The sequence below is a fragment of the Peromyscus maniculatus genome, chromosome 7, assembly GCF_049852395.1.
Source record: "Peromyscus maniculatus bairdii isolate BWxNUB_F1_BW_parent chromosome 7, HU_Pman_BW_mat_3.1, whole genome shotgun sequence".
Taxonomy (NCBI): domain Eukaryota; kingdom Metazoa; phylum Chordata; class Mammalia; order Rodentia; family Cricetidae; genus Peromyscus; species Peromyscus maniculatus.
This window is the reverse complement of record NC_134858.1, coordinates 100,916,116-100,942,083: the sequence shown is the minus strand read 5'-3', so window position 1 is coordinate 100,942,083 and position 25,968 is coordinate 100,916,116. Positions and strand designations below refer to the sequence as shown.

Here is a 25,968-nt window from a genome sequence, read left to right as displayed (position 1 = left end):
TCCTCTACTGTATGCTGGAACAGGCTGAAGTCCTTTGGAAAACCGTGAGCCAGAACCAATCTTTCTTCCTTCAAGTTGTTTCCATCAGAACAACCCCAAAGTAACAAGTGCAGAGCTGGCCCCAGCTAAGTGGCGCCATTGCTATAACTAATCCCACCAGGTGGTTTATAGTGGTGCCACTGTTATAACTAATCCCACCAGCTGGTTTATAGTGACACCATTCTTATAGCTCATCCCACCAGGTGGTTTATCGGCCTTTGAAACGGGCTGGTGAAGGAAAGTGGAAGAGTTTGAAGATGTGGACTATGAAGATGTGGACTATGAAGATGTGGACTATGAAGATGTAGACTCACCACTCTGGTGAGAACTTGGAGGACCAGGATGCTGTCAATACAGACAGCAAAGATGGTACTCATGTGGTCTCAGGTAGGGACAAGGACCCGACTGGGAACAGGACTACGGAGGCCACTGTGTCTGGTGAAGAATTCGTTCACATTCTACCCATGTCCTGAAAATCTGAGTGAGGGGGATTTCAAAAGTAATGGAGAAAACGCAAGACAACTTAGTACTCAGCCTGTGGTACGGTTCTGGCCGGCTACTTTTAGTTAGTTTTATAGTGAGAATCAGGATCAAAATGCAGAGAAGAATTTTTAAAATGTGGGGTCTGGCCCTGAAAGAAAGGTGAGGATGTTTAAAGCTGTGGATAAGGGAAGAGTAGGCAAGGCAGGCCACTGATGCTCAAGTCATCAGCATCTGTAAGAAGCTGTGTCTATGACACTGGGACAACAGAACAGGTGACCTGAGAAGGAGTCCCTACCCTCCGAAGGTGCCAGGGTATAAAACTGAAGACTCGCTTAAAATACTTTCCTTCAAAGGAGACTGAATTTTGAAGAGTCACCAGGGTGTTCTGATGGAAAAGGGCCACCTACAGAAATGATTTTCTCGGTTCTGGGTTCAGCTGCTCAGGGACTCAGGCTGATGTAGCCATGATCTAAGTGGTCCTCACCGGCAGCAGAAATGGAATTATCCACCAGGTACTATTTTCCAGGTGTGCAGAAGGCAAGATTTTGGGGGTCTTGCCCCTAGGTTCTTAAGGAATGCTTGTGAGTGAGACCAAACAATGTGCCCCAGATTCTGGATATGGAGCTACAAGATTTAATATTTTCCCTGCTGGGTATTAGTCCTGCTTTGGTTCAATCTTGAATATGTTCTTCTTACTTTACAGGTCACAGCAAAGAGATTATTTTGAGTCTCAGTAGAGACTTTAGACTTTGACTTCTGATCATTGTTGAGACTATAAGGCTTCTTGAAGTTGGAATAAACACATCTGTGTATTACAAGATGGCCATGAGCCTTCGGCAACCAGGATGGAATGTTATAGTTTGAATTTAAAGTGTCTCTCACAGGCTTAGGTTTTGAGAATTTGTTTGCCAGCTGGTGGAACTATTTGGAGAGGGTTTGGAACCTTTGGGGAGTAGGACCTAGCTGGTGAAAACAGGACACGTAGGGTGGGTGTTTAGTACATACACCAGTTTATACCTGGTTCTAGCCTTGCTCTCTCTGTTTCATGGTCTGCTGTGATGTGAGGAGCCCCCACCACATGCTCACACATGCTCACACTGCTGCAAATCTGCCAGGCCTTCCCTGTCTGTGAAGGACTGAATTCTTCTGGAACCATGAACCCAAACAAATCTTTCTTTCTGTAAATTGTTCCTGTCGAGTACTTTGGTGGCAAAAACATAAAAACCAAGTGTGATTCCCCACCCAACCAGGCCACCTATCTACTACACAGATAACTGTGAGAAGAAGTCACAGTTGTGCATGACGGTGACAAAGCACAGGTGTCACTTCTTGGGGACAACTGAGCCATTGCTTCTCTTCAACTCATAGTTAAGGTTCTGCTTTGGTTAACAGCTGAGCAGGTTCTATCTGACTAGTCTGTAGGTTCAAGAAACCATTCGCAAGCTGGTGGATAATGGACGGATTTCAGTCTCCGGGAAAGCAAAGAGAACTCAGTGGAACCTGCCCTTAAGTCATCATGTCCACTCAATAAAAAAAGAAGGAATTTGAATCATAATCAAGAGGGGGAAAACAACCTCAATAGGAATAGACTCCCAGATGATACAAACAGGTATGCTTAAAAAGAAAAGGGAAAAAACAGACGTGGAGATGGGTCTCAACCAATCCGAGGACATCCTAACAATCAAGACAGAAATGAGGAAACGCGGAGACAGCAGATCACATGGCGCTGTCTCTTGTAGTTTCACCTCCCCCAGCCCCCTTCTTCCCACCTCCACCTACCCTCCCCACTTCAGACTGAACCTCTCCTGTGAGGAACCTCCAGGCACCTGGCCTGCCTTCCCTGTCCTCAACACTGGTCCTGGAAGGCATCTTTACACAGCAGGCGAGGTTATTTTTCTGGGTTTAAAAACCAACAACCTTAGAGTTGTGGGGAGGTGGCCCAGCAGGTAAGAACCTCTTGCAGAAGACCCACGTTCCATTCCTAGAACCCACATGGCAGCTCACAACTCTTTACAGTTCTTGTTCCAGGGGATGTAACACCCTCTTCTGGCCTCCAGCAGCACTTCACATACATGGCACACTTTCATATATGCAGGCAAAACACTCATACACATGAAAGGAAGATAAATAAATCTTTTTTGTGTTGTTGTTTTTCGAGACAGGGTTTCTCTGCGTAGCTTTGAGCTTTTCCTGGATCTCACTCTGTAGACCAGGCTGGCCTCAAACTCACAAAGATCTGCCTGCCTCTGCCTCCCGAGTGCTGGGATTAAAGGCGTGCACCACCACTGCCCGGCTATGATAAATACATCTTAAAACACAAAATTATATAAAACAAAAACCTGACTCTATTCCTCCCTGATGCTCCTAGGAAATAGTCTAAACATGTGTGATGGACTGTTCAGGGCCCACCACTGCTTTTTATGGCCTCATACTCCTCTTCCTCAGCTTGACTTTATACCAGGGAATAATGTTGTTTGGAATTCCCACGTTACTGTGCATTTATTTTGAATATATCTGTGCATCCATGCATGCCATGGCTCTTTTGTGAAGGTCAGAGGGCAATTTACAGGAGTTGGTTTTCCCCTTCCACCATGTGTCTGGGGATGGAAATCAGGTTGTCAGGCTTTGGCAGCAGGGACCTTTACCCACAGAGTCAGCTTGCAAGCCCCTCCCAGGTCTTTTTCCTGATGCTGTTCCTCCCCTGAAAGTATTTCTTTAGAATTTGAGATGCTTCTCCTCTGCAAATCACATTCTAAACTCTCAGGCTAGCCCAGAGATTGTTCAATACTTTCTCTACTACCAAACAGGAAAGGTCTCAGACTGACTCATCTCTGCCACTGGTTAATGATGTGGTGATTCTGAGCAAGCAGCCTGCTGATCGTGGGCTTTAGAATCACCCCAGGAGCTTTTTGAACATTGGGATCCCTGAGTCCACTCAGGTAGACACAAGTGCAAGCTCTGGATGTCAGTCTGGGAATCAGAACCATAGATGAGTTCTCAGATCATTTACTTGCTCAGTGACGTGTGCAAATAACTGCTCCGTGCTGCGATCCGGGTCTGAGGAGGCTGTGTTCTCCAGGGGTCACAGATTGATGACAAGGCTTGAGGGAGAGGGGACAGTGCTAGTGGATGAGGTGTTATGCACAGGGACCAGGCTCCCTCAGAACCAGGGTCACATGGTCTGGGTAGCAGAGCTGGGATCTGAATCCACGTCTCCCTGACATCCAAGTCCCTGCTATAGGCTACTGAGCTGTACCCCTTCTGCTTCTAGAAGTCCGTTTCTGAGGCTGTCCCTGAGACTCCCTGGCATCACATCATATCTGGCTCCCTACCGTCAGAGAGTGGTAATAATTAGCCACAACAGCTCATCAGAGCCCACTTAAGAGGGAGTTCATTTGCATTTTAGTAGAAATAAATAAAGTGAGCCCTCAAAGGACAGAAGGGAAAGGCCTTGTGAGAGAGACTTGGCTGGGTCTCCACGACCAGAACAATTCTAGCTTCCGGGCACCATCTATTTCCCAGATACAAGTCACAGTAGCTGGTCCCACACCACTGCCAGCTGGAGCCCGTCTCTACCAAGAAGGCCAGATTTTCAGAGAAGGTGGTTATGGTCTTCCCTGGGCAGCATTTTATTGTGGCAGATGGTGTAATAATTAACAATGAAGCCACTTCACTTGAGTGCCTACTGTGTGTTATAAAAATCCCCGGTCCCTGCCCCTCAGGAGCTTTTGACTTTGTGGAGAAGAAAAAGAAGAAGATAAATGCACAAGAACTGTCACTCACAGCAATGGAGAAGGAGCAGGTGAGCAGGGCTCTGAGGGTCCAGCGCAGTGGGCCCCACTTGCTTGGTGTCTTATGGAAATGCAGAGTGAATTATGCAAGCCCTTGGTGCGTGTCACCTTTTCAGTAGGCAGAGGATGGGGAACAGTGGAGGATGGGAGGTTCAGGGAGAAGCATCTTGGAGGGAGTAAGAGGAATTCTGGTTATTATCAAACGAGAGTTTGTCTAACCCTCTTGATGATTTCTATTATTAACTGTGGACCAAATAGAACAAACAGGTGAGTGAAGGCACCAGAAAGTGCAGGTAGAAACCGGAGTGAGTGAACACCCACTTAGAGGGGAACACTGCGTGTTTCCTATGGTTTCATGACTTCTCACCCAACGGCAGGCGGCCCCAGCGGCAGCCAAGGGGTGGCTCGGAAGCCCACAGTCAAACTGGTTGAAAAAATAAGAGGACAGAATGCACGGTACCCCAGCTGGCGAGAAGTACAGAAAATCCTAGACACGAGAAAGCCACAGAGAAGGGACTCTGAAGTCTGCTTATAAACCGTGCCCGACATCAGACGAGCTGAGAAGACCCCGAGCAACCTGCCCAGGGCTGGGAAGAAAACAAAAGAAACAGAAATTGGAAGAGACTGTGTGGCTGCTGCCCAGCATGGGACAGAGTTGAGAATCGGGGTCCACGCAACTGTTAAGGAAACAGCATTGCTCAAGGCTGGAAACAGAATCCACGGTCACCAGCACAATGTGCAGGGCAGTCCCAAGTGAGCAACCATGAGGTGAGCCGAGAATGTAAGCCATACACGAGAAAGAGAAATAAATGAAGGGCTAATTTAGACGCTGAAAGCTGGAGGAAATATTCTAAAGTGGTCAATATTATTATGTCCAAACACAGAAAGAAACTTATTTTCATAACGAAGACTCAGATTTGGGGCAGCAAGATGGCTCGTCAGGTAAAGGTGCCCTCCATCAAACCTGACCACTTTGGTTTGATCCTGGGAACCCACAGGGTAGAAGGGAGAAAACTCACCCTACAAAGTTGTCCTCTGATGGCCACACATGTGCCATGGCATGCACCTCTCCACACACACACACACACACACACACACACACACACACACACACACACACACACTTTTAAAAGAAAAGAAAATCAGAGTCAAATCAATGAACAGCAAACGAAAGATAAAATCTTGGGAGCAGCCCGAGGAAAATGACACATGACAGCCAAGGGCATGGTGACAGGGATGACGGGGACAGCAGACTTGGAATTTGAAATCCAGCAAAAAGTTCTTCAAATGTGCAGATAAACTAAAAGCATTTTTAAATAAATGGGAACAAAGAGTCTACTTTAGAAAGAAGTTCCTCAGACTGAGAGGAAATAATGATGTTGGCAGGAACTGGGACTCCTCTGGAAAGGCTAAGGATACAGGAGAGGATCACTACATGGGTGAGGCTAATATTTTGTTATATTCTAATAAAATTTGCCTGATGACCAGAGGACAGAGCCAGCCACTAGATTAAACATGGAGGTCAGGCAGTGGTGGCACACACATTTAATCCTAGCACTCCACAGGTGTCCCTCCCTCTGGAGCCGGCTCTCTCCCCTTGCCTATCTTCCAGACTTGCACAACAGATTTCTGTGTCCGGATCTCTGTGAGTTCAAGGCCACCCTGGGCTACATGAGATTGATTCAGTCTAGGAGAGAAACAGCCAGGCAGTGGTGGCACACACTTGTAACTCCAGTATTTGGAAAGCATATGCACCATTAATCCCAGCACTAGGAAGGTTGAGATAGGAACTGAAATGGCTGGGTGGAAAAAGGGATATAAGGTATAAGGAGATAGGAACTCAGCCCTTTATGCCGAGGAGTCAGAGGCATTCAGTCTGAGGATTTGTGGAGACAGGACTCGCCTCCCTTTCAGCCTGAGGATTCGGTAATGGTGAGAAGTTTCGCTAGTGGCTTGTTCCTTTGTCCCTCTGACCTTTCAGCATTTACCCCAATGTCTGGCTCCAGGTTTTTATTGCAAGAGCAATTAGGATTCGCGCAACAATGTTGCAGATGACAACACCCTGAAGTACGAAGCCACATACTTTCTTCAGAAAATGGAAAATGGTTGGGACCAATGGCTGGTACAGGGGACACGAGGAGAGGACACGGTGAAGCCAGAGAACCGGATGAAGTGGAAATTCAGAAGGACTTCCTAATGGCCAGAACTCTAGAAAGGTCATTCTGGCTGACAGATGGGAAGAATGCAAGGAAGACACATAGAAGTTTGTTGTGCAAGTCTGGAAGATAGGCAAGGGGAGAGAGCGGACTCCGGAGGGAGGGAGGCCTGTGGGTGATACTGAGGACATGCTGGACTTGGTGGATGCTGAGAGACTCAGAAAGGCTGTGTGGCTGAGGCAAGGTCTTGACATGTGCAGTGGCTTGTATATGTGGGAACAACATCTTCACTTACCAGAGGACCAACCAGAGGTCCAGAGATGAGAAGTGACTTTCCCAAAGTCTCACAGTGAGTCAGCAGGGTGACAAGGACTGTCACACATCTTCTCCACTGCTGGCACACGGGCTTTGGGTGAGGCCATAAAGGAGACCTCGTGGGCTGTGTAATGAATGGTTAACTTTGTTGACCTGAGTAGTGTAGACTCTTGGGGTTCACTGCAACCAAAATACCCGACAGAGACAAGAACTCAAGAATGGGGTGACTTTCTTCTGGTTTACAGTTTCCAGGAGCCCAGTCCATGGTCGCGTGGTCCCACATGCTTGGGCAGGATGTTGTGATGTGAACTGCCGCCATGATGTGAACTGCTCTGCTTGGTCATGTGCTCGCCACTGTGATCTACGAACGTCTCTGCGACCACACGTGCCCAAATCAATACTTTCTACATCAGGCTGTTTCTGTTGGGTGTGAGGTAATGTCTATGGAAAAATAGCTGATCCAGACTGACTCCTTTGGAGCAGACTCCAGAAAGGGTAGCCCCAACCACACCACAAGAACTAGTGAAAACAGACACTACATGGGTGTCGCTCATGTATGTTGCCTAAGTGGGGAGCCATGAGGCTAAATCCAGACTGGTGGGCATTCTCACAGGGGATGAGCTGAGTTAACCAGGGCATGGCAAGCAGAGCTCCTGGGGGCTCCTGGGCTCTGACGGAGAGTTCTGTTTAATTGCTATTCAGCACGGACCTACAGGCTCTGACCCGTGTCAACTCAGCTTTCAGAGGCCATGGACCACAGATGTTTGTCCACACCATACAGAAGGGAGCTAGCAAGTGAGGGGAGGAGGCAGGCAGTACACTGTGAGCTGTACGGATCGCTGTATGAGTCTCCGCCTCGCTGTTCACACCACTACCAACTACTCTACCTGCCAAGCCACGTCAAATACGTCTCTGTAGCCTGGCCCCAGGAAACCCTCTATATTAGCGACTTTTCTGTTGCTGAGGCAGAATATCTTAAAGAAAGAACTTCAGGTTCTATTTTGGCTGTTTAGGGGCTACAGCCCATCTGGTGGTGACAGCAGCTCTCCCCTACCCCCCCATGGCAGGTGGGAGTGTGAAGCTGTCTGCTCACACCATGGTGGACGAGGAAACAGGGCTCAAGCTGGAACGAGGAGCCAGGCTGTAACCATAATGTACTGCATGCTGCCTTCCCCACAGACACCCACTTCCTCCACCAGGACCCACCTCCTAAAGGCCCCACCCCTTTCCAAAACATCCCGACCTGCTGGGGACCAAGCATTCAAACACAGCCTGTGGGGGAGGTGGGCTTGTTCAAGAGACAGCAGCATCCGAGCACATCACCTTTCAAGAACCAGGCAGAGTTTCCTTTCCCCGTGGCCAGCTGGGAACAAGGATCCAATGTTGAGCCCCGGGCGGTGGTTCTGCCGCTCTCAGCCCAGTGCCCTCACTCATGGAGCTAGTTTTCTCTCCTTTGCATCTGCAGTCTACTTGTAAAGGAAGCTCCCACTTTAGGTGGACGTTAGAGGGAGGAGACACCAGATAAAAAGAACAAATAACTATTCAGAAAGGCCTTGGCATCCTTGGTGACTCCTTTTGACCAGCTTCCTCTCAAGGGTCAGCAAAGGTCACACAGGAGAGTTGTGTATTGATGGATGTGTGTGTGTGTGTGTGTGTGTGTGTGTGTGTGTGTGTGTGTGTATGGGAAGCATGGTAATGGGGACACACACAAGTTCACACTTGATTTGTACAAAGGCATGGAAGGCTGTATTATACTGGTATGATGGAGAAGGGGGTCGGGGCTTCTGCTCTGAAGGTAAAGTCAGGATCCCCATACACACAGAGCCCCAGCACTGCCCTGAGGCCAAGGTGGTGAGGAACCCTCACAGACTTTCTGGAAAGGAAGCATACTCAGGGTCTGTCTGTCAGTGCCGCTCAGGACAGGCCCCAGCTGGCCCCAGAGGGGCTGCCATGCCATCAGTCAGGAGTCCAGCGGGCACCAGTATGGTTTTCTTTGATGTTATCTGTGTTTGTTTTTGTTTGTTTGTTTGTTTGTACTGAGATAGGCTCTACTGTATTCCCAGCTCCCAAGCTGGCCTTTAAATGACTATGTTGCTGAGGATGCTTTGAACTTACCCTCCGGCTTCTAACTCCACATGCTAGAGTCTAGCAGCTGAGCTCAAGAGTCTGATTAGCTTCCCTAGCTCTCAATCCTCTCATCTCTCAACTGAAGACACCAGAGCTCCCTGTAAGGACTGTTGGGCCACATGAGTTAGGCTCTGTGGAGGCACTTTACTCTGTTCTATGCTACGTAAACAAAAATGAGCAGTTGGTACCAGAAACCAACTGACGTGGGGCTGTCCACGCAAAGCTGCAGAGCCAAGCCCATGGAGCTGCCCAGTGTCTGTCTGGGTATGTGATATGACCCTGAGAGTCTACGCTCAGGATGAAGGTCAACGGTGAACCAGCCTCCAGTGGTACATTAAAGGCTCTGCTAAGTCCTGCACTGGAGAAACGGGAACTGGGTTTTTCCTCATCTACTGCACCTCCCTCCCCCTTAGGAACCTCTGTGCTCCTAACCCTTATCAACGCCTCAACCATCTGGTGTTCCCAGGGCTTCAGCAGAGGCTGAGCTTCAGAAAGGTGGGTCTGGGGGCAACAGCCCTCTTCCACTGTGCCAAGGAGTCATGGTCAAAGCAGCTGTTCTGTTCTCTGTTTTATCTTGTGAGGCACGGAACAAATAATTTCCGATGGTAGCTGCTCCATGGGGGATGGGATGCCGAGACGCACGAACCACAGGCACGTGCTTGGAGAATCTCCTGCCAGCCTAGAGGCCCCATGAGCCCCTTGCAAGGCTGTGCCTACCTGCCTGTATTGCATGATGTCTCCTCTGAAGGAGACTGCAGTGTACTCTATTGTGATACATGCCCACCCCACCCCCCAACCTGGCAATGCTAATTTATTCCTTTGCGCTTGCAAGCAGCTCCGCCTGTGAAAAATGGCAGCCGCTTTATTTTATACATGCAAGGAATATTAAGAAGCACAGAGTTCCTCCCCACCGTTTGCCTTCCTCTGAGTGTGGTATTAAACAGTATCAACAGGGGTTCAAACGATGGTGTGTTACGTACATTCCTCTAGACAGAACTTCCACTGGTACAGCTGATCTCCGAGCAAGAAGATGTTCCCTACGGCACTTGTTGAAATCTTCTTGGCGCTGTGCATTTATTATGAAATATAACTCTGCATCCACATTCTGACAAGATACAGCAATAAAGTCTACGGAGGAAATCTGCATGGTAATTTGCATAAATTGACTCCAGCATTTTCTTCTGGGGAAGAGAATGAAAAGGCAAGTATGTGTGTCTTCTTTTAGCCTTGGCCGGCCCGAGCCCAGGGCTGGAGAGAAGCATCCGTAAATGGCAGGAAGCAGCTGGGCATGACAAGCCCTTGACAATGACTCTGCTGTTCTGCTTCTGCACAACCAACCAGCAGAGAAAAGTATCTGGGTAAAGTCATGCAAATTACCATGCAAATGAGCCTGGTAAACTTAAAGATTCAGACCCGAGAGGAGACGGTGCTTTGTGGGGAGGATCCCACAGCCTTTGGAAATGTGTGGGGGCCAGCGGTGGCCAGCCCTTCAGTGGAGGAGGCGATGGTGGCTCCCAAGGTCACAGGGCAGGCCTCTAGCCTTTCAGTGTCACAATCTGTCCTCTTCTGGTGGTTACTTTACTCTGCATGAAGAATGGCCATCCCATTTGTAATTCTATATGTGAATATATTTTTATTGGTTCTGCTCCTCTAGAGAACACTAATACAAAAAACAGCTTGCTACCCTGTCCCTGGGTGATCATGGTGCTTACAACATGAGAAACATCTCTGTTGTCATCCAAGTCCTTGCCCATTCACCCTCCCCCACCTACATTAGTGGCTGAGCCTGTGAAGGAGTTGTGTGTTAGGGCTGGGGTCCCTCGGGTGTGTGGTCCAGACAAGCCAGGCATGGGTGGCTGATGGAGTGGGCGGGAAGGCTTCCTGGAGGAAAGAGTGGAGCGAGTGGGAGATGAGCAGGATTTGATGCAGCCACCCTGGAGGGAGGAATGAGTGCGTGCACAAGTATTCAAGAAAGGCTGAGGTGTCAGGATCCAGCATCGTGTGTGTGTGTGTGTGTGTGTGTGTGTGTGTGTGTGTGTGTGTGTGTGTGTGTGTGTGTCCACAGCTAGAGCACACAAAAAGGAAACAGAAATAGAATCCCAGGCTATGGGGCACCAGGTGACTGACTACCTGGTGGCTAGGAGCTTGCCCCAGAGTATAGAGGTGCACTGACCCCACCTCAAGGGCCCAGAGGCGATCCACACGGACCCATCAGCCACATCTCAGATCCTGTTAAGAGGGACCAGATGAGAATCTTGCAGCCCTACAACAGAGCGTCTGGGGCCACCGGAAGCTGACAAGAGCATCCTCCCCTAGCGCCTCTAAACAGAGTGTGGTCCCCTTGTACTGTGTCACCCTCAGGCCCCCAGGAAGGTGATGAGACGGATACACGCCCATCGTTTGAAGCTACTCAGTTTGTGATCGTTTGTTCTGGCAGCCCCAAGAAGTGAGCGTGGGAAGCCTTAGGGCAGAACAGACTGGCATGGCTGGAGGATCAGCTTCAGGCAAGGGCATCTCAGGAGCCCCGAGCCTTCAGGAAAGGCCAGAGCTTCCTAGGAAGCCCCTTCAGAGTCTGAACCCCTCTCCCATCACAGCAGTGTGTCCCGTGAAAGCAACCCTTCAGCATGTGGGCCTCTCCCGGAGGTAACCCTTTCGATCTGTTGTTTTCTGACTTGGATCACTGTGTGGACTCTATCACCTTCAGTTTGGTTTAAATGCTAAGGCCTGAGCTCCCCTCCCAGACATCCCCCAATAGTTGCCTAATACGCAGGCAGGAAAGAGAGCCTTGGAGAGGCCCCACAAAGCAGCGATTCTCTAACCTCAGCCAGCAGTTGCCTCCAGAGGACCATACCTCCCAGCAGGACTCCTTCACACAGCTGACCTTCCCAGGACCTACAGGGGTTTCCCGGGTATCAGGGGAGGGGGGGGCACACCAAGAGCCAATTCTTATTACAGGGTATGCCCAGATATTTTCCTACTGTAGAATTTGAAGGTAACCTCTTAGCTGGGATCTTACAGGAAGGAATCATCACAAACACAATTCTCCTCTGGCTGAGACATGGTTTTTCACTTGTACAAGTGAAGTGATTTCTGCAGGGTCATTTGGTAGGTGGTGAGAGACTGCAGAGTACATGTGTTAATGGAGAAAAACGGTGTGTGTGTGTGTGTGTGTGTGTGTGTGTGTGTGTGTGTGTGTGTGACTGCCAGGTAAATACTGGAAAAAGACATGCTCCTCAAAGGTCCCCAGGGCTGGCCAAGTGGCAGCTCACCAGGGCCCACAGGCAGACAGAACCTTCTGAGAGGTCCAGAAGAGGACCCCAGCCTCCCATACTCAGAGCCTCATGGTGGCCCTTCAGGGCCTCGTGCCTGCTGAGCCCCAGACCAAGGTGGAACTGGCTAGTCCTGAGGATGGACCCCTGCCCTCCTTAGCCTGCTGAGGGTGGGCCAGGCTCTACGCCCTGACTGCTTCCTTCTGCTGCCCTTTCCACAGACCATGGACGGCACCACACAGACATCTTCCGTCAGAGTGAGTGAATGGGTGGAGAGTGTGGGGCCTGGAGACATGGGGAGAAGAGAGGGGGCACTGTCTGGGAAGTGTCTGAGTGGATCTAGACTCTGCCTTGCTGTCCTGGCTGCTGGACAGACAGGACACTGGTGGGAGGGTAACCAGCATGGCCACTGTGCAGTGGGACAACGTGAGAAGAGGTAAATTTCATCCTCTAGAGCCCGTGGAGGCTGTGTCCACTCCCACACACCTCTGCTGCTCTGCTAGGAAAAACAAAATAAACAAAGAGTCTACCCTCCTCTGTCTCCAGAGGGTTCATTAGTGTGTGTGTGTGTGTGTGTGTGTGTGTGTGTGTGTGTGTGTGTGTGTATCTCCACCTAATTACTGCTCTAAGGGGCTTTTGGAAGAGACTTCTACCTGAGGCTATAACACACCAGGTCGGACAATTCTGCCTTGCCTGGGGAGCATGAGGTCTACCCTTTGGTCTCTCTTGACTCACCATGACAGTGGACCTGGGGGCTCTCAGTCTGAGGCCACCAATGAACTGAGGCAAGCAGCCACTGCTGTGCCAGCAGGCGTCTGTGAACACCATCTGTGGCCAGGCCTGGTACGGACGGAGATGGCTCCAAGAAGATCCTGGGCTTGGCATATCCCAAAACCCAGGTGAAAACCAGAAGGGCAGAGCAGACGCCCTAGATTTGGGGGGTCCAACTAGCCTTAAGGACACATGCTGCAGGTGAAGGGTCATGAGGAGCTGATGGGGGTGGCAGGGCCTCTGTGCTGAGGGCAAACGTCTGCCCCAAGCTTCCGGCACTAGAGGAATTTTCAGAGTAGAGAGGGGACAGCGACAGGAGCCGAGGGCAGCAGGACCACACAGGGAGCAGCAAGTAGAGGCTGAACTGAGTGACAAGGGCCAGGCGGTGATGGTGACACCGGGAAGGGGAAGTCTTTTTTCAAAGTTCTGTGGCTGCCTGTCAGAGGTGACTTGTCCGCTGCGGCTAAGAACCTCGCTGTGTTTTTCAGTGTGATGTCAACGGAAAACGGGAAGACGATGACTATTTTAAAACCAAGCAGTAGCCAGGTGTGGTGCCGGCTGATATCCAGAGGTCAAGGTCATCCTTAGCTATCGAACAGATTTAAGGCCAGTTGGAGCTCCATGAGTCTCTGCCTCAAAAAAACTAAAGGGGAAGAGTGAGATAACAAAGACAAGACATGAGCATGCACGCAGGCACACACACGTGCACGTGAGTGCACACACAGCACGAAGTGAGACTTTAGGAGGGAGTCCCTCAGGGCTGGCACCTCTGCTCTACAGTGACAGAAGAATTCCCCTTACTGGGAGGACAGGCCACAGGGAGACAAAGTGATACGGAGTCCTGGCTTTGGGGAGGACGCAATGGCAGGGCCACCATCGATGTCCTAAAGCCGTGTGCAGCGCCATGGGCCCCACTCTGAAGCACCCAGAGTCTCCTGACCTTCCCCCTAGACAATCCTTCTGGATGCCCCACGATGCAGGATTTTGGTCCAGCCGCTGCAGAGTGAAAGCAGGGACTCGAGGGCAGCAGAGAGGGGGCCCTCTGAGGGCATCCGAGACAAGGATGACTGGTCCAGGGTAATGAGAGACGGACAGACAGCCACAGAACTGCAAGCATGGTGAGCTGTTCCAAGTGGTGGGGAGCGACATCTTGGAACAGCTGCCCCAGCGGCTCTATAAATACTTGTCCTTGAGAATGTGATGACAAGGGAGTCCTCGTTCACACACACTGTATTTGCTTGCGGCTGCGCGGGCTGAAGCCCCACACTGAGAAGAAGAGCCCGAGAAGTCTTGCTGAGAGCAGTCCCCTGCCTGGAGAGTCCAGCTCTGCTTGAAACCCCACCCCCCCTTTTTCAAGTATTACCTACTAACATGTCTGGGAACCAGTATCTCACAGGACTCCCAGCCCAGAGAAATGAACTGGAGAACTGTCTATACTCTGAGGGAAAAAAAAACAGTACTTTTAAAATATATCAGAATAGTTGAAATGCCTAAGTTTTACAACCTCAGCAAAAAGCTTGAATTATGAGGAAAATTCACTTGTACAACACCCCACCACCACCACCACTGAAACCAAACAGATATGTCCCTGTCCCCCCTGGATTTTGATTTGGGGTCACCTAAAGTATAATAGATCTGTGACTGATGCCAGACCACCATTCCAAAATCAAGATCCACAGAGGTCATTATGTCCAGTTTCCTGGCCACACAGGGCAGGATAAACTCACCACCCATGCCTCTCTGTGGCTTCAGCAATGACCACAGGGGCCGAGGGTGTGACGTCTAGGGAATGTGAGTATGTAAATGCATGGGTGTGTGAGGGACTCCGTGTGTGTGCTCTGGGTTATGGGTATGTAAGAGTCCAGTGAAGAGAACATGACCACTCCTAGGGTATACCCTCCTCAACTGCTCCAGGGTTTCAGCTTGTCCTCTTCTGTCTGCCTCCCAACATAACCAAACATTGTAATGGTTCTGACCTGACTGTGAACAGCAAAAGATCCCCTCTCTGGCTTTGGGATTTCTCCCTGAAAAATAAAAATGTCTCCTTTTCAACCTCTAGATTCTGAGATCATTTCCTGCATAGGCCCAGTACTCAGGGAAGATGTTCCTTCAAAGCGAAAAGACACTTCAGAAACCTGGAGTTGTCCCACTCTGATCTCAGCCATCCCTGGAGACAGGCTGCCAGTGGTCTCCAGACAGGTGCCACAGGCAGAGATGAGAAGCGGGGGAGGAGGAGGGTGGCATGAGGGACGTGGGGAAATCTCACCTGGTATGTGTTGTCAAAGCTGTCATACATGAACCTCGTGATCAGAGACGTCTTCCCGACTGCAAGGCAAAAAGGAGAGAGATGTTCAGATGAAAGGAGACGAGCCTGATGGCCAGCGGCTTCTAAACTCGGAAGAGAGACGGCTTACAAGAACCCCAGGAAGAAGACCCAAGTCAAGGCACTGGGGTCTACACCAGGTGAGCTCCAGAGACACTCTGGTCAGACGCCAGGCTGCCATGGAGAAGGAGGCCCACCCCTTCCCCAATTCCTACCACCCAAGTCCAGGTCTGCCCTGACCCCAGGTGCCAGCTGAAATGTGATGCCCACAGATGCTCTTCTCATAGCTGTCTGTGTTCGCCGGGCCACACCACCGCACCACAGGGCATCTGCTCACAGGGGACACCCTTCAGTTCCCATTTACTTAGTTTAAGCATTGGCGAGGAAGGGGCAGGTGAAGGCAGCAGTCCTTTCTTAGTGTCTCTCCAGAGCAATCCTCTTCCCCACAGAGTGGGCTTGACTGTCCAGCCCAACACCGGGCCTTTGGCATTCCTGGATCCCACTGAGTCAATGACAAGAGGATTCCCAGATACTGTGATGACGGCAGGCTTACCCACAGGTCTGTAAGCACCCCAAATGGGGCAGAAACGTCCCCAATTGAAAACTGCTAGTATGGTTAAGAGTCTCTTGGGAGACCCATAAATGGCGCTAATTTCCCAAACCACAGGGTTTGGCTTCTGATACAACCCCGAGCAGGTCCTCTGGGACATGGCAGTGACAGAAATGCCAACTGCGGGACTTCGCGCCATCTGGGATAATAAAGGGACATTTGTCAGGTCACTACATGGAACCCTTCTCTCCTCTGTCCCACCAGGACTCTGTCGCAGTCCTGGGAGGTTCAGAAGGGAGCTGCAGGAGACAACCATCCCTGACAAGGAAGGTGAAGGTACCTAAGGCCACAAGCTCTCACCATCCCGCCCTCTCCATGTTCAGCAGGCCATTCCCAGACGGGGTCTGGTGGCGTGGCTAGTCACTGCCTGGGTAGGGCAGGACAACCCAATGATCCATGGGAAGGCTCGTTGCCGGGTCTATATCTACAGACATGTAACATTCCTGACAGCCAACACTGGCCAAGGAGCGTCAGTCTCCTGACCAGGAGCCTCTGACAGACTAGGTCTGGGCTGCAGCCAAAAAACCCAAGTCTGACCCGGGTGAGGACCAATCCTATGGAGGACTGTTCAGCTGTGTCACCTGAGGTAATCACCCCTCCTCTGGACCTCGTTACAACATACCAAAGTCGGCAGAGGATGTAAGGAGAAGTAAGGAAGGTAATAAGAGTGAAAGGCACATGGGAAGTGCTGGAGAGTAGGAGGCGTCAGGCCACCTGAGAGAGCTAAGGCACTTTCCAGAATGACATATGACAAGGGAAAAACAAACCCATCAGCACTAAGGTCGTATAATGAAGAAACAGATTCCTCCTTGTCTTGGGGTAAGGGCACATATGCCAGGATTGGAATTTTAGGGGACAACAGGAGTTTCTAGTTACTACAACTGAGCCTATGTTAATGAGGTGGTGGCTCCCCAGATAGCCTCAGGATGAGCTGTCAATCACATGGCCAGAGGGCTGGGTCCAGGGAAGGGAGGAAGGCTGGAGACTGAGCTCCAACACACGGACGACAATATTCGACCAGCTCTGTTTACATAATGAAACCCCAGGAAGAACTCTAGACACCCACGGCCTGTGGAGGAGCCGCCTGGGTTGTGAACACACAGATGTGCCTTGAGGGTGGACAGGCTGTGATTCTGTGAGGAGAGGGCCCAGCCAGTCTGCATTTGGGATGCTCCCAGAGCTCGCTCACTGACTGGTGAGGCTGGCTAGCTTCAGGGCTCTGCCTGTCTCTGCCTCCTCAGGACTGTGATTACAGATGTGCAGCATCACATCTGTCACGTGGGGAGCCAAACTCAGGTCTTCATGATTGCATGGCAAGACACCAGCTGAGCTCTCGTTCCGCTGTCCCCCATCCCCACAGCTGCAATCTTAAGGGGTGCTTTCCTGAGGGTCTGCTGTTGAACCTGAGGGGCACTGGGGACCCCCTAGATTTAGAGCTAATTGGTCATAAATATAGATGTCTGGGGGACCCCTAAACATTTTCCAGTTCCCGACGGGCCTGGTACACCTTCTCACCCTTTCCCAGGCCATCATGCTCTCTAGAGCGTTTGTCTCTGCTCTTTTATTTCGGATCACTTTGTTTTTGTCTCAAGCCCCACCTTGGCCAAGCGTGGGACCGCAGGGTCTCTGTCCTGACCCTGGCTTCTGAGGTCTCTGGGCTCAACAGTCTTCAGGGGACTGGACTGCCCTGCCCGGGACACAAAGCATGACAATGCTACCAGACAATGCTCCAGGAGGCCCGAGCAGAGCTCATTACAAGACATCCCCCTCCGTCCACCCACACTGGCCCCCACCATGGCATCAAATGAAAGAGCTCCGTGGCTCATGCTTGGGGTGTTCTCTGCCAAGGTCATCTAACCCTGAAGGGCAGAAGCCCCTTCCCTGTCCCTTTCTTGCCCTCTACCACAGCCCTGGGCAGATCACGGACACCGGAATCTGGAAACGGACCCGATGAGGCACTCTACTGTGGGTCTCTACTGTGGGTCATGGCAGAAGCGAGGGCTGAGAGGGTGGCGGTGCTCAGCAGGCACCAGGACAGGCAGGGGGGAGGAGGGGCAGGAAACGCGCTCTGCCTTTAATCCCTGCAGGAACCCTTCAGAGAGAGCCGCCTCCCACCCTGCCCCATCCTCAAGGTCACCCTGCCACACTGCCAACAATGGCTCACAGACCCACTGCAGCAAGGCAGGGCAGGGCTTTATTAGAAACACGCAGCGGAACCATCACAGAGCTCTTCTCACCGTCGGCTCCGGGCTCGGCAACACTCCTGTCATCTCGTGGATGCGCGGTCCCCCCCCCCCCCCGCCCCCCGACTACACAGGGAGCTGCGTTTTTCTTCCTTCAACCAAATGAAGGTGAGAAAAGTCATTCCTGCGCACTGACCAGGATCCTCCAGGAAGGAGGAAACCCCCATGCTCCCTGGGCCCCTACGTAAGCCACACAGGGGGATTTGGCACTGTCCCTGGGTGGCCTCAGGAATCCTCACTTCCAGCCTATGCATTGAGATGCTCAAGGTCACAAAGTGGACAAAATGGGGGCACAGGTCTGCCGCCCGCCGGCACCTCTGCCTCAGCTGCTCCTCAGAGCCGCTTCGTGGAGCCATCCAGCAAGCAACAGATCATGGGGGCCCCAAGCAAGGCTGCTGGAGGGAGGGGAGGGTGGGGTGGGCAATAGCACCCAGGCAGCAGGAACAGTGTGAGCAAAGGCAGAGGCGGGGCGGGGGCGGGGTGCAGGGGAGATGTCTGTTAGGAAAGGAGAGGAGAAGGCCAGGTCATCACGGGATGTTATGCGGAGGCCCCTCAATCTTAACACTGCCTTACAGGTAACGGAGCTAGACACAGTATATGAAGAGAGAGGTGAACGGAAAACACTGTTCCCAGAAGCTCTGTGAGGCTGCAGGGTTGACTGAAACCAAACCTCACCTTTGGGGCCAGCTGTGGAGGGCTTACAAGGGGCAGGTGGAAAGGCTAGGCTGGCAGGGATGTGGCGGCCATAGCTGAAGCTTCCAAGGCAGTGAGTGCTCCAGAAGAGACCTCAGCACAAGGAGTATGGATGTGCACAGTGATGGTCGTTCAACGTTCCCACAACAGGCTCCCGGAGTGGTCCCCATTCCACCTGCGCTCGCAATGCAATCCGGGCACTCATTCGGGGGCTCAGTCTGGAGGGTCCGACTCTGATCACAGAAATGGTGCTGTGTGCTTCCCGACACCAGGCAAGACAGGGCAGCTCGCCTGCCTCAAGTGTGCTCCTGCCCTAGAGCTGGGCTGTCAGATTTCACAAGAGCCCATGCCAGACCACCTGGGGGAGATCACTCTGGTGTGTTCGTGTGACAAGAAACTGAGACATCCCCTATCCCAGGTGACCTGTGCGTGCAAAGGCTTCTCATTCTGAGAACTCTTGCCTCAATCTCCAGGCTACTTTCAATTCCTCATGCTCAGAACCAAAGCATACTTGCCCTGCTGTGCCCTGCTGTGCCCTGCTGTGCCCTGCTTCAATTATGAACCTGAGAGGCAGGTACATATCTTCCTTTGGTTGGGCAGCTGAGTTTTGGGTGGTTTGATACAGGGCATGAGATACTCAGAGTCAGTTCTGAGCTTTCAAAGAAACTACTCATACTGCTCTTGGAGACTGGCTACAGAAGCCACTGTGGCGGCGGAGCAGGAGTCTGGTGAGAGATAGACCATCTGGAAGATTGCAGGGGCAACAGGGGTGAAAGAACAGAGGAGGTGACAGGACCCCAGATCACCCAGGTGACAGGACCCCAGATCAGAGTCAAATGAGAACCCCTCAGAGCACTGTAAAAACTTCCCTCATAATGATCAGATCAGGGCACACACGTAGGCCCTGTTTCCAGAAAGTAAATAAATAAAAGCAATCATTCAGTCTCATGAACAAAGGATCTATGCCCATTTTCCATGAAATAACTATCTATTTTCTTTGAACTCTATCCCGAGCTGCTGGACCAGGCTCTTGCATACCCACAGGCTGTGTGGCACTCAGTCCCACACACCACGGCAACACCACCAGCCACTGGACAGACAGAACACTGGCCCTAGGTGGCCTGCTACCAGTGCCTGCCTGTCTCTTCCGGGTCCACGCACTCCACTGGCCTCCCACAGTCTGTGGGCCCCAATGACTCAGCACAAGTTCCAGGCCGACAGATTTTTGTACATCTTGGTGGTTTCTAAGTAGCTTCTAGAACACAGAGAAGTTTCTGCATTCAGCGAACCTCTACTGAGTGCTGACTCTGCGAGGTTCAATCTGGGCACCCAATTCACAGTGAGAAGGCAGGCTACCCCAGAGCAGCCCTGGCCATGCGGAGCAAGACCCTGCCATGAGCACCTGAAATGCCAGACTTGAGGGAGGTGGCTGTAATGAGGCCCTGCTGGGGGAGTCCTAGCATGCTCTTGGAAGGGAGGTGGTACCTGGGTTAATGGGGAGGGGCGAAAATGAAGATCTGAGGGCTGAAAGATGCGCTTATCCATCACAAAGTCATTCACCCACACTGCTCCATCAGTGCCATGCCCGAGGGTCAGTACCCATGAGGACGCTGGGTGTGGCTTGGGTCCTGGTCACAGGACGAGAGCTGAATAGCTAGCCTCCCTCTGTGAAGGACACATCTTCTCCTCCTCATCTCCACAGCGGGTGTGAATGTAGGCAAAGAGATGGCTGTTAGGGCCAGGAAATGAGACAGAGCACAAGGGATCATCTGCACACTTGATGGGGGGTCTGCAAGACCCGGCAGAAGCTGTAACAACTACAGAGAGCCTCGGCCTGCAGCCTGCTCACAGCTCAGCTCACATTACTGCCCCTAACTGCTCGGCAGCGCTCCTGGACAGAGAGAGATGCGCTCATTCCAGTCCCCCTGATGGTCCCGAAGGAGCTCACGCCCTGGGTGGCAGCAGCATGTAACTCACGGTGACAGCCAAGGTGGACTGTCTGCCTCTCCGATCTCAGTGTTTTTAGGAGAACGGGCCCCATGCCAGACACTCTGCACCCGGCTACAGCTCTCATCAAAGCAGATCCGCAGCTCTGAGAAGGTGGCCCCAGGGGCTGAAAATTCAAATCTGTGTCCTCCCAGCTCAAGCCACCGACTCCTAGAGTGGGACCAGCCCACTCAGCTGTCCCAAGCACTCAGTTTTCAGGACACAGATGGGAAATGCCCTGGGGATGCTGGCAAGGGCCTACAGAGGGGCTGAGCCCGGGGCCTGGAACTGGCAGGACAAGCCATCGGACCCTGTGTCCTCAAAGATGCCTCCACTATCCCCTGCAACCTCTGCACGCCGGGTCCTCTCTCACTGGCCGGGCCGCGGTGTACGAGGCATCTAGACCCTGTGAGGAGGAGAGGAACAGAGGCAGACAGCAGCTACCTTGGAATCTTGTTTCCTTTTGCTCTCTGTTAAAGAAACAGAAAAATCCAGCCCTCTCTGACTGTGGAAGAAAACCACGCCTAGGGCCAGGCTCCCCCTTCACACCCCACTCTGCCACCCCGTGCTCAAAGTGCCTTTGACGGCTCCCACCTGAGCCCTCGGGGCCCGGCTGGCTCACTGTAGGCTAAATGAGGAAACAGGTGAAAAATCCCATTTCAAACCTTTCCCCCACAGACTCAGACGGTAATTAAGAAATATGCAAAGCTCTTCATCGGACACTTTAATTAAGTGTGTTAATTCCCTCTGCCAGCGGATGCTCGGCTGCCTGGGCCTCACTCAGGGGCCAGTGAAGATGGAACAGGGAAATGGAGGGCAGGAAGAGGGAGGCTGAGAACAAACAGCAAGGCATGGGGCAGGCCGGTGTGGCTCAGGCCCTTCTGTACCAGCCAGGAGGCTGACCATGCCTGACCCTCTGGCCTCCTTACTGAGTGTTCCTGCCTCACAGCCCTCCACAGACCCAGCTCCTCTAGCCAAGCCCAGTGTCCTGGAAGCCTGTCCTGACTCAGCAGCACAGTGCCATTTCATTACCACTCTTCACACTTGCTGGAAAAATGGGGATCCTGGGAGACAGAAGGGCGTTCTGGCCTCCTATCTGGCCTGGATTGGCCACAGGACCTTGGAACCATTGTAGCCCCCTGAGGGTCGCAGCCTTTGAGCAAGAAAGAGCAGGATCAGGGGAGCCAAAGAAATCTTGATAACACAAAAGTCCACAGCTCAGGGGCTGGAGAGATGGCTCTGTGGTTAAGAGCACTTATTGTTCCAGCTCTGAGGGGGGGCGGTCTGATGTCTTTGTCCTTCTTGGGCACATACACATAATTTCAACAACAATAGTAATAATAAACAATAGTAATAACAACAACAACGATAAATTAAAAGTACAATGCTATAAAATAAAGAAGAAACCCCCACTTCTACCATGTAGAAAGGATAAGGGCAGAAAAACAGAAGGGCCAAAATAAAGGCTCCTTGTCCCCAAGAAGCCAAACACTACAGACAAGCCTGCTCCCTTCCTGCAGGGACCCTCAGGTACACAGGATGCTCAGTCCTCCAGACACCGTTATCAAGGCCCTGTGCCCATTGCTAGTGCCCAGACAGTGCACTGAGAGGCCCAGCCTCAGTTTCCCTTTCTAAACACTCTTGGCTGTGTTCCCACTTCTTTTCCAGTGGCTCCTCCTTCAGTAGCAAGGTAAGTAGAGGGAAGCGCTGCCCACAGGGCTGGGCTAGGTGAGACTCCTCCAAAGGTGCTCAGCCTCTGGCTGCCCTGAGGGAGAGCTCTGGCACCTTCCTGCCTACAGAGTGTATGCTCATCTTTGGTTTCCTTTTGTTCTCCAGCTTCCTTTCTTTCTCCACCCCCAGGTTTACTAAGGCATAACTGACAAATGAAAGTTATATATAGTTAAAGCATACAATGTGATGCTTTGCTGGCACTCCCCTCTCTATAGATACAGATAGTAGGCATATGCATTATGAAATGATACGGCAGTTAGTCTAATGTATTCATCACAACACTGCTACCTTTCTGACATGTGTATATGCGTGCCTGTGGGGTGTGCGTGCATATGTGTGTGTGTGTGTGTGTGTGTGTGTGTGTGTGTGTGTGTGTATGGTGCAAGTACGTGCGTGCATGGTGTATATATGTGGTGTATGCAGGTGGGGTGTGTGTGGTACAAGCGTGTGTGTGTGAGTGTGTGTGTGTGCATGCACATGTGGCACTCAGAGGTTGGCATAAGGTATCTTCTCCGATTGCTCCTCACCTTATGCATTGAAGCAGGGATTCTCACTTGAACCCAGAGTTCCTTGTCTCAACTCCTTTAAGCAGCTTGCTCCAAGGATAATCTGTCTCCAGCTCCTGAGTGCTACGATCACAGGTGGGTATGATCACCTGGCGTTTATGTGGGTGCTAGGGACCAAACACCAATCCTCACACTGTACAGCCAGTGCTTCACCTACCGAGTCATCTGCCCAGCCTCCCAGGTGCCGTTTTCATGATGACAATACTTAGGGTTTGCCAGACACACGAAGACACAGCCATGCGGTTCCTCCACCTCTATGTTCAATCTTCAGAAACAGAGCGCGGGGGCGCAGGGTGGGGTAAAGTGGGGGGATGTCAGTCAAAGGTCCAAACTCGGGTTATAAGGCGAGTGCAGGAGACCTAGTCTCCAGCAGGTGAGTCCGGTCCACAGGCTACTAGACAGTACATCCCATCCCAGCTTCCCTCCTTCCCTCTCCAAAGCCTGGGAACTTGCACGGTAGTCTTGGACTTGGCCCCTCCTTTCCCCCACCTCAGGAGATTCCAGGACACAGGAATTCATCCCTTCCCAGCCAGACCTAACTGAGATTTCCTCTTCTTCCCCAGTCCCAAGCAGACCCTTGGGGCATTTGTCCTGGCCAAGTGAGACTGAATGATTTGGGGTGTATCAGCTACAGGATATCCCACCCCTTAAACCTAAAACACTAAAATTTAGTCAGGGCCAGTCTCAGGCCAGAACCAGGAAGCAAACAGTCTCAAGCTCTGACCTGAGGCTTTTCTAGTTCAAGGTCAGGGAATGACATGGAGTCCCTGGCTCCAACTTCTATTGCCTGAAGTCAGGAGGGCACCAGATTTGGGCTGGACAGACGGTAGCTATGGGACTCAGTTAATGGAAGACATGGGCAATAAAAGGGGAAGGGGGCACCGGACTGCTGAGGGCTAAGGAAGGGAAGCCATTACTGGAAACACCAGACAGGTCTGCCCAAAGGTGGCTCTGCACAGAGGCCTCAGGACACTGCAATACAGACACTGTGTCCCAGAACAGACTCGAATGCCAGAGCCCAGGACATTCTTACCCAAACACTGCAGAGGGCTAGATCTGGGCCAGGAGTCTGGAACCGAGGAAGGCACTGTTAGTGAGAGAGGTCCACTGACAGAACAGTGGCCTGCCCCGTTGTCAAGACGCAGCCAGGGCTATGTCCGGGGCTGCTTGTCAAGTGATGGAGGGCCAAGGCAGTGACGTGCCCAACAAGTTTGCCAGTGTGCCACCCACGCGTGTCTTGGCTTTGCCTGGGCTCATTGGTAGTCCAATGCGGCTGAGCCAAATGGTCTTTAAGATCCGGATCGACTTTGATATCCTGCAGATGGACAGTCCAGAAGGGCTCTTTCACTGCTGTGGGCAGAATCCTCTTACCCCAGGGCTTCAAACCCTACTCATGTCCCCATTTCCCTTTACAGCCCAGAGCCCTGAAGCTAAAGGAAGGACCTGAAATCTGACTGTCTACCGTGGTGGGAAGGCAGAGGGGAGCTGGGGGGGGGGGGGGCTCGCATGAGGTAGAAGGTGTGTTCTCTGGCTCAGGACTGCCAGGAGTACCTGCCCTTATTTATTTACTCAGGTAACTCCTCCTCTATGCCAAAAAGATTGTTCATAACTCTCGAAAATAATATTCGGACATGTAATTGTTGAAAGGCATGTCAGAATACGGTACCTTCCTATTAATAAAACTGAACAACTTCCCAATCCCTGTGGATGTCCACTGTTTGGAGAAGCCACAGCTTGCCTCTCCAATGGAGAAGGCCCACCTTGCAACACATGGAGGCACACAGTAGCCTTCTCCCTTCAGAGACTCACACAAGACTCTACCAGGGGACGGGTGTGAACCTAGTGAGATGGAGAACTCACTACAACCTGGACTCTGCATTCAGAGGCAGCCACCGTGGGAGGATGGGCTTTAGCATTTGCCAGCACCCAGCATTAGAATTGCGTCTCCCCAACATCACTCCTATGGGACTCAGGCTACTGCTGAGGTGCCTTTGACCTTCTGCCCTGAACTGTCCAATGCAGTGGGATGGTCTGTATGTCAAATTCTCTGATTGGTCAATAAATAAAACACTGATTGGCCAGTGGCCAGGCAGGAAGTATAGGCGGGACTAACAGAGGAGAACTGAGAGAACAAGAAGGTGGGAGGAGTCACTGCCAGCATGTGAAGATGCCGGTAAGCCACAAGCCACATGGCAAGGTATAGATTTATAAAAATGGATTAATTTAAGCTATAAGAACAGTTAGCAAGAAGCCTGCCACGGCCATACAGTTTGTAAGCAATATAAGTCTCTGTGTTTACTTGGTTGGGTCTGAGCGGCTGTGGGACTGGCAGGTGACAAAGATTTGTCCTGACTGTGGGCCAGGCAGGAAAACTCTAGTTACAGTCCAATCTTTCCTCCAGTCAGCTGGACTGGGACATTAGATCTCTTGTTTACAATTACAAATTCAGGAAGGCAAAAAGATAGGTCAGTAAAAAGACAATGTACAAGCAAAGTTTGTTTGTCGAAATACATTTCACAATAACTTCCCCAGATGGTGGCCTCCTCATCTTCCCTGGCAGCCAAAGTTGAAAAAACACAGCAGGACCAGTTATAAGATTCATGGTAGCTGGGCAGTGGTGGTGCTTGCCTTTAATCCCAGCACTCGGGAGGCAGAGCCAGGTGGATCTCTGTGAGTTCGAGGCCAGCCTGGTCTACAGAGCGAGACCCAGGACAGGCACCAAAACTATACAGAGAAATCCTGTCTTGAAAAACCAAAAAAAAAAATTGAGGGTATAGCAGCCCTCACTTATCCACAGGGTATTCATTTTGAGACTTGAGCGTGCCTGTAGTCACAGACAGCACCAGGCCCTATATAAACTATGTT

At 51.5% G+C, this 25,968-nt stretch overlaps 1 protein-coding gene across 2 annotated transcripts in view; it reads right to left on the bottom strand.

Annotated features, from left to right (window-relative positions):
* Rab6b (RAB6B, member RAS oncogene family) overlaps positions 1-25,968 on the bottom strand; it is a 62,872-nt gene that overhangs the window by 17,897 nt on the left and 19,007 nt on the right. For both annotated transcript variants that reach the window (XM_006978665.4, XM_076576931.1), the window contains exon 2: positions 15,218-15,276. In XM_006978665.4, coding sequence (XP_006978727.1) covers positions 15,218-15,276 — 59 coding nt within the window. The remainder of the gene's footprint in view (positions 1-15,217; positions 15,277-25,968) is intronic.